This window comes from Lonchura striata, chromosome 13 (assembly GCF_050655825.1).
Source record: "Lonchura striata isolate lonStrDom1 chromosome 13, ASM5065582v1, whole genome shotgun sequence".
Classification (NCBI taxonomy): domain Eukaryota; kingdom Metazoa; phylum Chordata; class Aves; order Passeriformes; family Estrildidae; genus Lonchura; species Lonchura striata.
Window position 1 is genome coordinate 18104829 of NC_140715.1, and position 12330 is coordinate 18117158.

Consider the following 12330-nt stretch of genomic DNA (forward strand, 5'->3'; position numbering starts at 1 on the left):
CTAACCATCAGAGTTATATAAGTGCTTATGCAATGAAAAGAAACATAATACACAAACCTGCCCATGTCACTGAGAGTTATTTACAGGAGCTATAAATCAAAGTTCTGGTTTGCCTTATATTTAAGGGCCTACTGCACAGGCAAAATGTCATATATGCCCAAAATTTGCTTTCAGTCACTTCCTCCTCCCAAAGAAAACTACAATTCAGCTGCCTGCTGAAGGCTATCCCTTAGTCAGAGTCCATGCAAAATTGTATTAGAAGCTTTGAAGTTAAAACATGAACATTGGCTACCAGGGAGGGCCCTAAAGACAAAGACATTTACTGGATGTAAATGTTCAGTGAAGACAAAGGTCACCTTCTACTTCTCCAAAATCAAACCGTGTTGGAAACTCCACGTCCTGCTCTCATGTTTTGCTTCAGAGCAAAAATCTTTTCATGGAAGGAATCAGCAGTGAAATATTATTAACCTTGGTGATTGATTATGTTGTAATGACCAAGTTATGATAAGCTCAGAGGCCATGGGACTGCAGAGCCTCAGCTGGTGGGACACAGGAATCTGATTCATCCCAGCTCCAGAGCAGATGGGGCATGAGCAGAGGAGCTGCTGGGCAAGCCAAGCCTCCAAGCCTCCAGCCTGCAGGAAACGAGTTTTATCTCAACTGGTGGCTTTGGGCAAAAACAAGCAAGAAACAAACTCTTTTGAAAATGCCCACAAACTGGAAATTCCCAGAAGGGTCACTCCAGAGCCATCAAAACACCATTCCCAAGTTCCCAAGGCTGCAGCTGATCAGTGACATTGTCCCTAGCAGCAGCAGCAGCGCACAGCAGCTGTGGGAGCTCCTGAAGCTCCCTGGCTCCTGTGCAGAGGCTGCAGAGGACACCCTGGGAAGGCTGCCCAGAGCCACAGCTCCACGGCAGGGAGTGCAGCAGCTCCAGCAGTGTGGCCTCAGCCAAGACCTCAGTGCTTCCAGACATGGAAATCACTGTGGAGCTCAGGCTCCCAGCACTTCCCTTTTCATCTTTACAGCCTGTGGAAGTGGTAGCCCAAGGCCACCAGCTGGAGTTTTGAGCCCCCAGACCCTGGACAGAGAACTGCAAGGCAGAGTTGCCTGGGTTGAGCTGCTCCAGCAATCAGGCAAGAACTTCTCAAATGGGATAACTTCAACCAAAACTTTTCAGGATGTGCTATTTCCAGCTGAACTTCGATCAATTAATCTCCAGCTAGCATGGAACAGTGATACAAACCCCAAAGGCTTTACTCTCCACTGCTTACCTTCATCCAAAGTCTTTTGTATTTATGACATCCCTTATGTATGTATTTATAAGGGAGAAGAGCTTATCCAGACCAGCTTTTGGATCATGAGATAAGTGTCTGACACCATTGTTTACAGATAACCAAAATTCAGCAGCGGTGCCTTTGGCTACTCTGTGTGTCCTGGCTGTTCCTCCACCTCTGTACCACAAGGAGCCTCCTCAGATTTCCTGGCAGCTGTTCACAGAATTGAGATGAAGAAATGTCAAACTTTGGGAATAAGCTGGAGTTTGTGTTCTGTATAGAAAGGTAAATTATGCACTGAGAGCAAGGCAAAGCAAAGACAAAGTGTGACCTCTGTATTTGCACATCTGCTTCAGTTCACACTCCAGGGGAGATTTGTTATTAAAAACTTCAGGTAACTGATCTGCATTTTGAAGAATGTGAAGGAAAAGCAGTGCAGCCCAGGAGCCACAGCAGGGGCAGTGTGACACTTGCTCTTGGTTCTGCAGTGAACATTAAAGTCTTCAGAGAAGAATCTGGTTTTTTCTGAATCTCTACTCTGTGATCCAGTGCCCTGAAGGTCTCTTATTTATTTCTCACTTCTTTTAACAAAGAGGGTTTCAATGAAGTTTTTAGTGTTTATCCAACCCTTTTTCTCCTTGTTGCGCACATTCCTTACTTGGAGATATTTTAATGGAACACTAAAATTACATTTATTTTGCATTTTACACACATGAATTAAAAAGGAATGCACAGAGGTCTAAGTGGATGGGGATGGTGATCTGGTTTGCAGAGCTAGAGCTGGGTTATTTTCCAGGCTCTTTTTTCAGCAGTGTAACTGCTCTGATGACCCTTGTTCCCAACTGTACCTTTGAAATCTGGTCATTACAGCAGAAAGCCAGACTTCATTACCCAAAAAGTCAAAAACTGAACTTGAATCAGCAGTTTTTCCTCACTGCAACAGCTGCTCTGGCCTAAATTGATTTGAAAAATGTAAGAGCCTTTCAAAGTACTGCCAGATGAAAATTCTTGATTAGTAGATCCCAACCAATTAATTATCTCATCATCACCACACAGACCCTTTAGACTGTAGGAGGTACATAGGGATGATTTAAGGCCATACTTATCTTCTATAATTTCTTTTAAAACAGAGGTCTGTATTTATCCAAAGAATCTTAATGCGTTGGCTAAACTTCAGGTGGAGATTTAGGTTAATGCATCTCATCTATCCTGTTAAAGTAGCAATTATGCATCTGGAAGAAAAGTGTTTCCAGGGCCCCTGAAGTCCGTGCCAGTAAAGCACCAACTGCAGCTGCAATTTGCAAGAAAAGTTAGAGCAGCAATTCTGCAATTTACAAACCAAAATTATAAACTAAATATTCCCAAAGCAAACATTTCATTGATAGAACTGTGGGGAAAGGGAGATAATCTCATTTAGTAAAAAAAACCCCTTCAAACCACACCCCCTCCCCAAAATCCCATGTGTGACTCTAAATATGTGTTTTGAAAATACCAAAGAACTATGACATTTTTATTCTGCCAGAAAAATGATCACATCTTGATTGGATACTTTGCCTTCTCATTTCCTTTTCCAAGCTGAAATGTCAACTATTTTAAGTAAAATCCAAATATTACCCAACCACAAACCAGAAGAGAACCTTGATGCTGCAGCTGTCCCTGAAAAGGTGCATTCCAGTTCCACACTTGCAGTTTTACCATGAAGAAAACAGAGATGAAACCTTTCCAAGTGCTTTGCTGCCTAATGACACAATCACCAGTGTGTTATTAAAGCTCAGCACTCTGACACTGCAGTCATTATATCTGCAAACACCAAGACATTATGGCAGGAGGAAACAATCCTTTTATTGAAAGCAAGGAGGTCTCAATGTGACAGGTGAATGTTTTACTCCTGAGATGAACCCCATATACATAACTATTTTTATGCAGTTTTCATGTTCCATTTACACAATTTGCTGGCTTAAAAGGCTTTAACAGTCAATCAAGGGTTCAAGTATTAAGCTGCATAACAGAAGAAAATTATATTGTGTTATTGAAGTCAGGTAGATAAACAACATCTCCTGATTGTGATGGTACCATTATGTGCCTCAGGATGAATAAAGAGAGAAAACATTCACCTGGTTTCATATTCGAAATACTTGCTGAGATTCATGCATAAATAGATAAAAGAACAGAGAGGGTTATTGTGTAATATTTTAATATCATAAAGACAAATTTATGCAAACCAGGAAAAAAGAAAAGTGGGGTTTATGTCTTGTGTGGAGTTCTGCCTTACTGAATTTGTGTTTATTATTCTGACAAGCTACAAAAATAAAAGATATAAATACAGAGACAACAGTAAATGTGTATCTCTTCTTTTGCAAGAAAACTGTCACAATATTATGCTCATTAAAAAGCTTTCTAAAACTAATAGCTCAGTGAAACTTAATGGCTTGAGATAAATATCTTGCAACAGAGCTGTTTAAGCCACTGTAAAAACAAACCTCTTAAACAGCAGAAGCACAAACACCAAGCAAACAGCAGAGAACCTGTGTTCCCTGAAGTCACTTTGCAATCTTGCACTGACTCCAGGAAGAACTAGATCAAAATAAAAGCTTTCACTTTGTTTATATTTCCTCTGGGGCTGAATCTTCTTTTATTTCCTTGCTACACCCAGCCAAAGATGGACTCATCCTACAGAAAAAAAATAAAGTGACAAAAGTGAATTGGTACATTCCCATTAATATTTTTTTTAAAAGTCTCTATATCAAGTGGGACAAATGAAGACGGTTCAGATACTTCAGATTGTACTTTAGACCACCAGGGAAGGATTTAGCTCAAGAAAAAAGCAAAAAATCTCCCTTTGCCTTGGCAAAGCTCAGAGCCCTCCCTGTGAGGATGGAGCTGCTCTGGCCCCAAATCTGAAATCTTGAAAATATTTGAGCTCATTGTCAGTAATACTTTAGAATATAACTGGCACTTACTATAATAACATTAAACAAGATCAGTGCATGTTTTTAATACTATTAATTTGCTTATTTTAGGGTTTTTTTGGCCTTTAATGGACTGCCTACATACCGTGTCCAGGTATGCTCCATTCTGTGACCTCTGGATCCTGCCAGAGCCTGCAGGAGAACATCAGGTGGAGGAAAATCATAATCTGCAGTCACATGGAATCTAATCTTAATTGCAACATTCCAAGGAGTAAATAGGTAGCATTAAAATTCAAGTAGACTTTTGTTCTCTCAAAAAAACCCCCCTATTTATAGAGGCAATAAAATGTAGCATTAATTTTCTAGATTTATTAATCTAGGGGAAAAAAAGAAGATAAAAATTTACCCAGTTTATTCAGACTTGTTGATCCCTATCTAAATAGCTTCTAGAATTTTCAATTTGCTTCTTGAATAATGAAAAATTCAGATCAATAGGAGACTTATCTCCTAGATTTGATGTTGTGCAAAATCTGCTAATTAGAAAGAAGGCATTAGAATTGATGGTTTTCACAGAAATAGGACTTAACAGGAGATTCTCAGTTAAAGCTTCTGAGAAAGGGGGTAAAATTACAACTAAGGATAGAGTAAGAGGGGAGGAGGAAGGATTGGTTGGTTGGTGAGGTTTTTCAAGTCACTGGAAATTAAATATAAAGAAAATGTTCTTTCTCTGAAAGAAATGAGTGGCTGAAAAGGGGACAGACCCTGTCCATAAATCCAAGATTAAACAGCACATGGTGATCCATAACAAACAGAAGAGCAGCCACTAGGGTAAAATGGCAAATCCACCCAGAAAATCATATAAAAGCAGAATTTGGGGTTTTTTTCTTACAATAACTTGAAATCTAATAATCTATTAAAGATTTCCCCTCCTTTTTTTTCTCAATACTTCTTCTTTTTCTTGAAATCAAACAGACATATCCAACAAGATTTTTTTTTTAAATTCACTGTCCTACACATCCATGGATGTGTGTGTCTTACACATAAATATATGTCCAACATATACATTCATAGCTTTGCACAAACACTTCTGCAATGATCTCAGCTGTGGGAGAAGGCACATGGAACAGCTTCCATGGGAAGGGAGATTTATTAGATTGTAACTTCTTAGCACAGAAATATAACAGAGGCCAATGGAACTTTGAATATGAATATGAATAGCACATGATGAATAATGAATATCATGTCATAATTCCAGAAGTAATCAGGAATTGGGTTTAAAGCCAACAGAAGAAATGTTTTGCACCCAATGCAGAATATTTGCACAATAATTGCAGAAGTTGTTGAAGCATATTTCAGTGGAATTTCTTCTCCTATTCAATAACATCCACTGGGGTAGAGATTTCTATTCTGAACCAGAACTTCTTTTGTTCTCACAAAGAAGATTTTTGAGGGTGTATTTTCTTGCCATGTGTGTGGAAATCTAATTCAACATTTTACCAAATAAGACACTGCCTGGAATGGTCCTACATTTTGGGATACACCCCAACATGCACCCATGTGGAAAACTTCCATCAGCACCAATGCAAAGGAAGCAAAAGTGCTGTGCCTGAAAGTGGCATTTTAAACTTGCCTGGTAGCTCTTTATGGATTAGTATATTCTTTTTCCTAATAATTCATCCAACTGTGAGGCCAGAAATTCCAATTCCATTTGTAAGCATACACTGTATTATCTTAAATTGTGCAGCAGCTACAATGTCTCTAATTGAAATTGGCTGAATGCAGAGCACCAGTTTTAATTCCCAAGTCATTTTCCAATAATGAAAGAGCTGCATTCAGGGCACAGAGTGAGAACATGTTCGATGGTTTTGTTAAATTGTGTTACAGCAACCTTTGGGGAGCATCTAATTTATTTATTGTATGTATGAAATCAACCACTATTTTCCTACGTGAAAAAATAAATTATTATTCATACAACTACTGCCTTGGGCCCATCTGTGAATAAGTTTAATTACGTATTTCACATGTTCAGAAAAACTTGCAGATGTTTGATGTGCATGTCTTTAATGTCAGGCTGCAGCAAACACTTCCACCATGCTTCCTCCAAATTCACACATACAAGACCCTCCATGAAACAAAAGAGTTTTTCCAAAAAAGCTGGAAGTGCCTAAAGCATGGAATGAATTCCATTTGTGAGTTACAAAACCTACTACTCAAAAAAACCAGCTGAATGGACCTTAAACTTTGGGATCTTCACTTGTATTAATAATTTGTTTTCTCTAGTAAAATAAAATATTAGCATTTCATTTCCTACCTCCTCCATCTAACTGGCTGCAGATCAACAGTCGACTTCTGAGCCTTTCATTTTCCTCAAGCATTTTTGAAATCACTTTCCAGACCTTGTGCCAGACTTTGCACTGAAAGATAAAATGTGAAGCATATAAAAAGTTTGCATTAAAACTTCTGTAGGGCAGGACTTTGAATTCCCCACAATGGATGTGAAGTCCAGCTAGGTTTTTCTGTTGAGGACTGGGGAGGAAGGGAAAAGGGAAGGTGGGATATATGGAAGAATCACTTCTATTTAAAAGTCAGAAACATAAATTCCTCCATGATTTTTTACATGAAATCTCCACCTCCTTTCTTGCCTAGAATTTTTGTGTTTTTCCAGTACTTGAGAAGTGCCCTTCTAGATAAGCAAACCTCATGAAAACGTGTGTAGAGCCATTAAGCTCTCTTCAAAGTCATCCAAAATGGGGAGGAAAAAAAAAGATTATGTAGTTTTTCAGGAGCAAAATGTTTCCCATGTGGTCCCTCAGCAGCAGAGAAATGGAGGCCCCAAACTCAGATTCCAGAACAGCAACACTCTTGCCTATCTCATATCAAATCCATATTATTTTGTTTTATAGATGTTGAAAACCTTTACTTTAGAGGCATAAAGCTCCATCCATAGTGGGCACATTTCAAACTTGTCCATTGAAAAGATTAAATTGGAATTGTGGACAAAAGCATTCAGGCAGAGGTGGCCTGACAAATAGAAATGGCTGTTGACACATTGATGTTTGGACTTTTGTTGGACGTCATCTGAGAAACTTGTTTAAATCTAAAGATAATTCCTTTCTCAGGGACATTTATTGCTAAAACATTCTATATATTCCTCATTGGGTTTGAAGACTATTCAATGCACCAAAGAGCCATATTCCAGGATGTTATTAGCTGTTCCTCTGCAGTTGGTAGCATTTTGCTGTTTTTAAATCAAGTATCTATGACATGGCTCTGTTGTAGTCCAGCTGATTACTTGTACTTCACACATTACAGAATCTCATAATGAGTTACTGCTTAACAAATGTTCCTCTTAAAATTTCAACCATTTGTTGAACTACTGAACAGGAACAGAAACACATTTGTGAAACATAAAGTAATTCTGCATTGCTCCAAGGATGGTGTTAATAGCTCAGGTTGCTGCCTTTGCTTATTTGTAACCTGCAGGATTTCTTTGTTTAAAACATGAGAGGAAGAGGAGCTGCAAAGCTTTTTCCTGCTGGGTTTCACCCCAAGGTGTGCTGCACCCTGGCCCCAGTCCAGCAAAGCATTTCATACAGGCTTTTTAAGTCAACAGCATATTCTCATTTTTCAAGGTAAGCACACACTTAAGTGCTTTATTGAATAAGAGCCAGAATTTTAAAGCCTCCAGAGAGGGAAGATAATACCATTTTTTCTTTTCTGTAAGTAAGGTTTTCAGTAACAGGCTACCAATTCCATCATTTAATCTCCCTCATGCTCTCACACACAGAGAACAAGCAGCTTTCTCAAATGCCAAGGCAGCTAATTGAGCTGCCACACTTTATACCTTTTTCTTCTTTCGTTTAATGGTTTTATCAATGTTTCTTGAAGGGATGGGAAAGTCAAAGATGTCAGTCTTATCCTCTTGAGGGTCACCTAGAAAGAGTTTAGAAAGCGTTTTTTGAGTATTTAGAATATGTTCCTAAGTAAGATGTTGATCACTGGCACAGGTTGTCCAGAGAAGCTGTGGCTGCCCCATGGCTACCCCATTATAACCATGGGGCAAGTGAGCGTCTCTCAAATGCCACAAAACAGATTTCAAAAGTACACAGCACCCACACGTTGGACAACAGACTTCTGGGAGCTTTTAATTCCTTTTTCTTTTTTTTCCCCAGAACTGGACATGGCAATTGAGGTGTGACCTCGCCATTGCCCAGAACAGGGGAAGAATCACCCCTCCACACCCTGGTTTTGCTGTTCCCATGTTGGAATCTGTGATATTGAGATGATTCTGAGATTGTAAAAAGTCTCTGTCAGCCCTGCTGCCAAAGAAATCATAATTCATCTGTGCTGGTTTCCAGGTTGTTTATTCTGTTTATCTCTCACATGTTCTGCTGCCCTGCCCAGCTCTGTCCTGCAGGGCAGCGTGTGGGGCTCTGCCCTCAGTGGGATGTGACAAACATTCAATACCAGAAACTCCCTGGGCTGCATTTACAAGAACGTGCCAATATCTGTCACCTACGTTGGACAGTGTGTCCCCAGCCTGAACCAACAGAAAAATGCCAACACCACAGTGAGACATGGAGGGCGTGAAGAAGGAGAAAAAGGACAAGGCACACCCAATTTCCTCCATCTTGTCCCCTTTGGACCCCTCATCTAGAATCCTAAAATTTTACTTTTGCACCCGTGCCACACTTAATTATTCCTTATATCAAACCCTCAGAGCTGGTAATTGATCCTGTAAGATTGAAAACTCTTTTCCATGGCCAGAGATCACAGGCAGTGTCTCTGGGGGCTCTGTCCAGGGGGTTCCTGACCCCTGCCAGGGCAGCCAGAGGGATTCCCTGGACTCCCACATTCCCGCTATTCCTGGTACAATTAAGACAACAGCTGAGCCACCTCCAGCCCTCGGAGAGCCCGACACAAGGGGCTGTCCCGGTCCCACGTACCGCTGCCGGCTCTCCCCTCGCTCCCCGCTGTCCTCCCGCTGCCGCCCGCCCCGGGACCGCGCCCGGCCCGCGGCTCCCGGGCGGCTCCCGGGGCCCCGGCGCGGCCCGGGGGGCTGTGCCCGGGGCTGTGCCCGGGGCTGTGCCGCCGGCCCGGGCCCAGGCGGATCACGGTGCCGCAGCGGTGCGAGCCGAAGCTGTTCACGTACACCAGCTGCACGGGCGGGCGGGCGCGGCGGCCGCGCCCCATCTGCGGCGGGGCCGCGGGCATGAGGGGAGCCGCGGCCGGCAGCTGGGAGGGAACCGGGGATGGAGGCTTAGTGAGGAGAAACAGGGTCGGTGAGGGGGACCGGGGACTGAGGCTAAGGGAGGGGAACCGGGGGATGAGGGGAGCCGGGGGATGAGGGGAGCCGGGGGATGAGGGGAGCCGGGGGATGAGGGGAGCCGGGGGATGAGGGGAACCGGGGGATGAGGGGAGCCGGGGGATGAGGGGAGCCGGGGGATGAGGGGAGCCGGGGGATGAGGGGAGCCGGGGGATGAGGGGAGCCGGGGGATGAGGGGAACCGGGGGATGAGGGGAACCGGGGGATGAGGGGAGCCGGGGGATGAGGGGAACCGGGGGATGAGGGGAGCCGGGGGATGAGGGGAGCCGCAGCTGAGGGGCGGCGAGGGGAGAGGGGGACAGAGGGGTCGCTGAGGGGCGGTGAGGGGAACCGGGGACTGAGGGGAGCCGGGCTGGGGGCTGTGAGGGGAACCGGGGATAGCTCAGTGAAAGGAGCCCAGGGCTGTGAGACCAGCCGGGTCTGAGAGGGCAGCGAGGGGCTGGTGAGAGGAGCCGGGGCTGAGGGGGTGAGGGGAATCGGGGGTCTGTGAGAGGAGCCGGGGCTGAGGGCGGTGAGGGGAATTGGGGGTCTGTGAGAGGAGCCGGGGGTCTGTGAGAGGAGCCGGGGGTCTGTGAGAGGAGCCGGGGCTGAGGGCGGTGAGGGGAATCGGGGGTCTGTGAGGGGAACCGGGGGTCTGTGAGAGGAGCCGGGGGTCTGTGAGAGGAGCCGGGGCTGAGGGCGGTGAGGGGAACCGGGGGTCTGTGAGAGGAGCCGGGGCTGAGGGGCTGGGTGTCCCCCCTGTCCCTGGGTCAGTGCTAGAGTTTAGCACACATTGCTGCTGCCTGAAGCCACGTATTGATACATTTCATGCAAGTTATTGATCTGTTTGCATTCATCCCTTACCCCAGTGGTAAAGGGACTCCGGGCAGAAGGTTGTTTGATGCCTTGTTTGTCTCTACAGCAGGGGAACCGTGGCATCCCTTTGGATGCAGGTGCTAGTGCTGTGCCTGCACTGATACAAGGATTTACCCCAAGCAGTGCACTCGCTCCAGTCATGTGCTGAACAATAATGAAACATCAAATACCTTTTTGTCCTTCAGACAGCACAGCAACAGATGTGTGACACTGACAGGATGCCTGGTGGGTCAGTCCGGCCCATGCAGGTGTCCATTGCAGCCATGGGTTTTGTTTGGTATGGACAGTGACAACTGACATTCTCAAACCACTGAAGAGCTCGAGTCATAGAATAGTTTGGTTTGGATTGGAAGAAACCTTAAACCATCCAGTTCCATTCCCTGCCATGTGCAGGGACACTTCCCATTATCCCAAGTTGCTCCAAGCCCCATCCAGTCTGGCCTTGGACACTTCCAGGGATGAGGGAGCCACAGCTTCTCTGGGCACCCTGTGCCAGGGCCTCTGTACCTTGACAGGGAAGAACTTACGTCAAGTCCCACTGATGTTTTCTTTGTCACTAAAATACTGCTCCATATTACTTTCCAGAGTTCAGTTTGCATAGGGTTGCAAATCAGAAATAATAAATTCTATGAAAACACCTATTTTTCCTAATTGTTTCCGCAGCACTGGCAGCATGAATGGTGTTGCCCCCGAAAATAGATCCAAAGACACCATGGAGCAAACCGTGATCATTCCCCAGGCTTTGAAGAGGCTGAGAGTCCCTGTGTGTGTTCAGAGAAGGGAATGGAGCTGGGGAAGGGGCTGGAGCAGCTGAGGGAGCTGGGAAGGGGCTCAGCCTGGAGAAAAGGAGGCTCAGGGGGGACCTTGTGGCTCTGCACAGCTCCTGACAGGAGGGGACAGCCAGGGCGACACCCAGGATGAGAGGGAACAGCCTCAGGCTGGGCCGGGGCAGGCTCAGGGTGGGCATCAGCAGGAATTTCCCCATGGAAAGGGAGCTCAGGCACTGGAACTGCCCAGGGAGGTTTGGATCCCATCCCTGGGGTGTCCCGGGGAGGGCTGAGGTGGCAGTGGGTGCTGTGGGCTGGGGCAGGGTGGGGATGTGGCGCGGGCTGGCTCGGGGGTCCCGGAGCTGCTCCCGCTCGCGCTCCCGGCCGGCCCGGCGGGCGCAGTGCGGGCGGGCCCCGCCAGGTGGCGGCCGCTCCCGCGGAACCGGCGCCGCCGGCGCCGCCGCGCCCCCCGGATCGCCGGGAACGCGCTGCCCGCAAACGGCATCTCGCCTGTGCAGCCGCAAACGAGGGAAAACAACTCGCAGAGGCACAGCCCGACAGAGTAATTTGTTGTTCCCCAGTAATTTGTTGTTGGACCCTGCAGGGTCTAAAGGGTGTGGGCTGAAAAGGAGGTTGCAGGTGTGACACAACCAGCGAGTCAGGAGCCTTGAGATCAATTGTGATTTCAAATATCAACTGTGACCTCCTATATTTAGGGAAGGTTCTTCCCCCAGAGGTGCTGGCACTGCCCAGGCTCCCCAGGCAATGGGCACGGCCCGAGGCTGCCAGAGCTCCAGGAGGGTTTGGACAGTGCTCCAGGGATGCCCAGGCTGGGATTTTGGGAGTGTCTGTGCCGGGACAGGAGATCCCTGGGATGACCCCTGTGGGTTCCTACCAGCCTTGATATTCTGTGATTCTACAAGTCTCAATTCCACTCCTCCACAAACCCAGACTCCCTTCTCTGTTTAAACCTGCACTAACCAACTGCACCAGTGAGGCAACAGCCAGTGAGTTCAGTTTGGGATATTAAACGCAAAAACTTCATTAAAAATTGGTCCTGGCCTACAAGCGTCCCCAGGTGCATCCATCCCAAAGCCCTGGTAAAGAAATCCCTTCTTCAGCTGCAATGCTGCCCACACCACAACCCCCCAGTGAATGCTCACACACAAACCTAAAGAGCCCCGTGTTCATTCCATG

At 45.7% G+C, this 12330-nt stretch overlaps 1 protein-coding gene across 2 annotated transcripts; it reads right to left on the bottom strand.

Annotated features, from left to right (window-relative positions):
* Positions 1-3094: 3094 nt before the first annotated feature.
* C13H5orf47 (chromosome 13 C5orf47 homolog) lies at positions 3095-9415 on the bottom strand. Of its 2 annotated transcripts, none has more exons than XM_077786750.2 (5): positions 9133-9415; positions 8031-8119; positions 6498-6600; positions 4332-4378; positions 3095-3947 (listed from the first exon to the last, which is right to left on the bottom strand). In XM_077786750.2, exons 1-5 carry the CDS (start codon positions 9398-9400, stop codon positions 3921-3923), a joined length of 534 nt encoding a protein of 177 aa, XP_077642876.1. In that variant the 5' UTR covers positions 9401-9415; the 3' UTR covers positions 3095-3920. The 2 variants fall into 2 exon arrangements, with proteins under 2 accessions (XP_077642876.1, XP_085447685.1); XM_085591559.1 differs by having other exon boundaries at positions 4332-4413.
* Positions 9416-12330: the final 2915 nt, after the last annotated feature.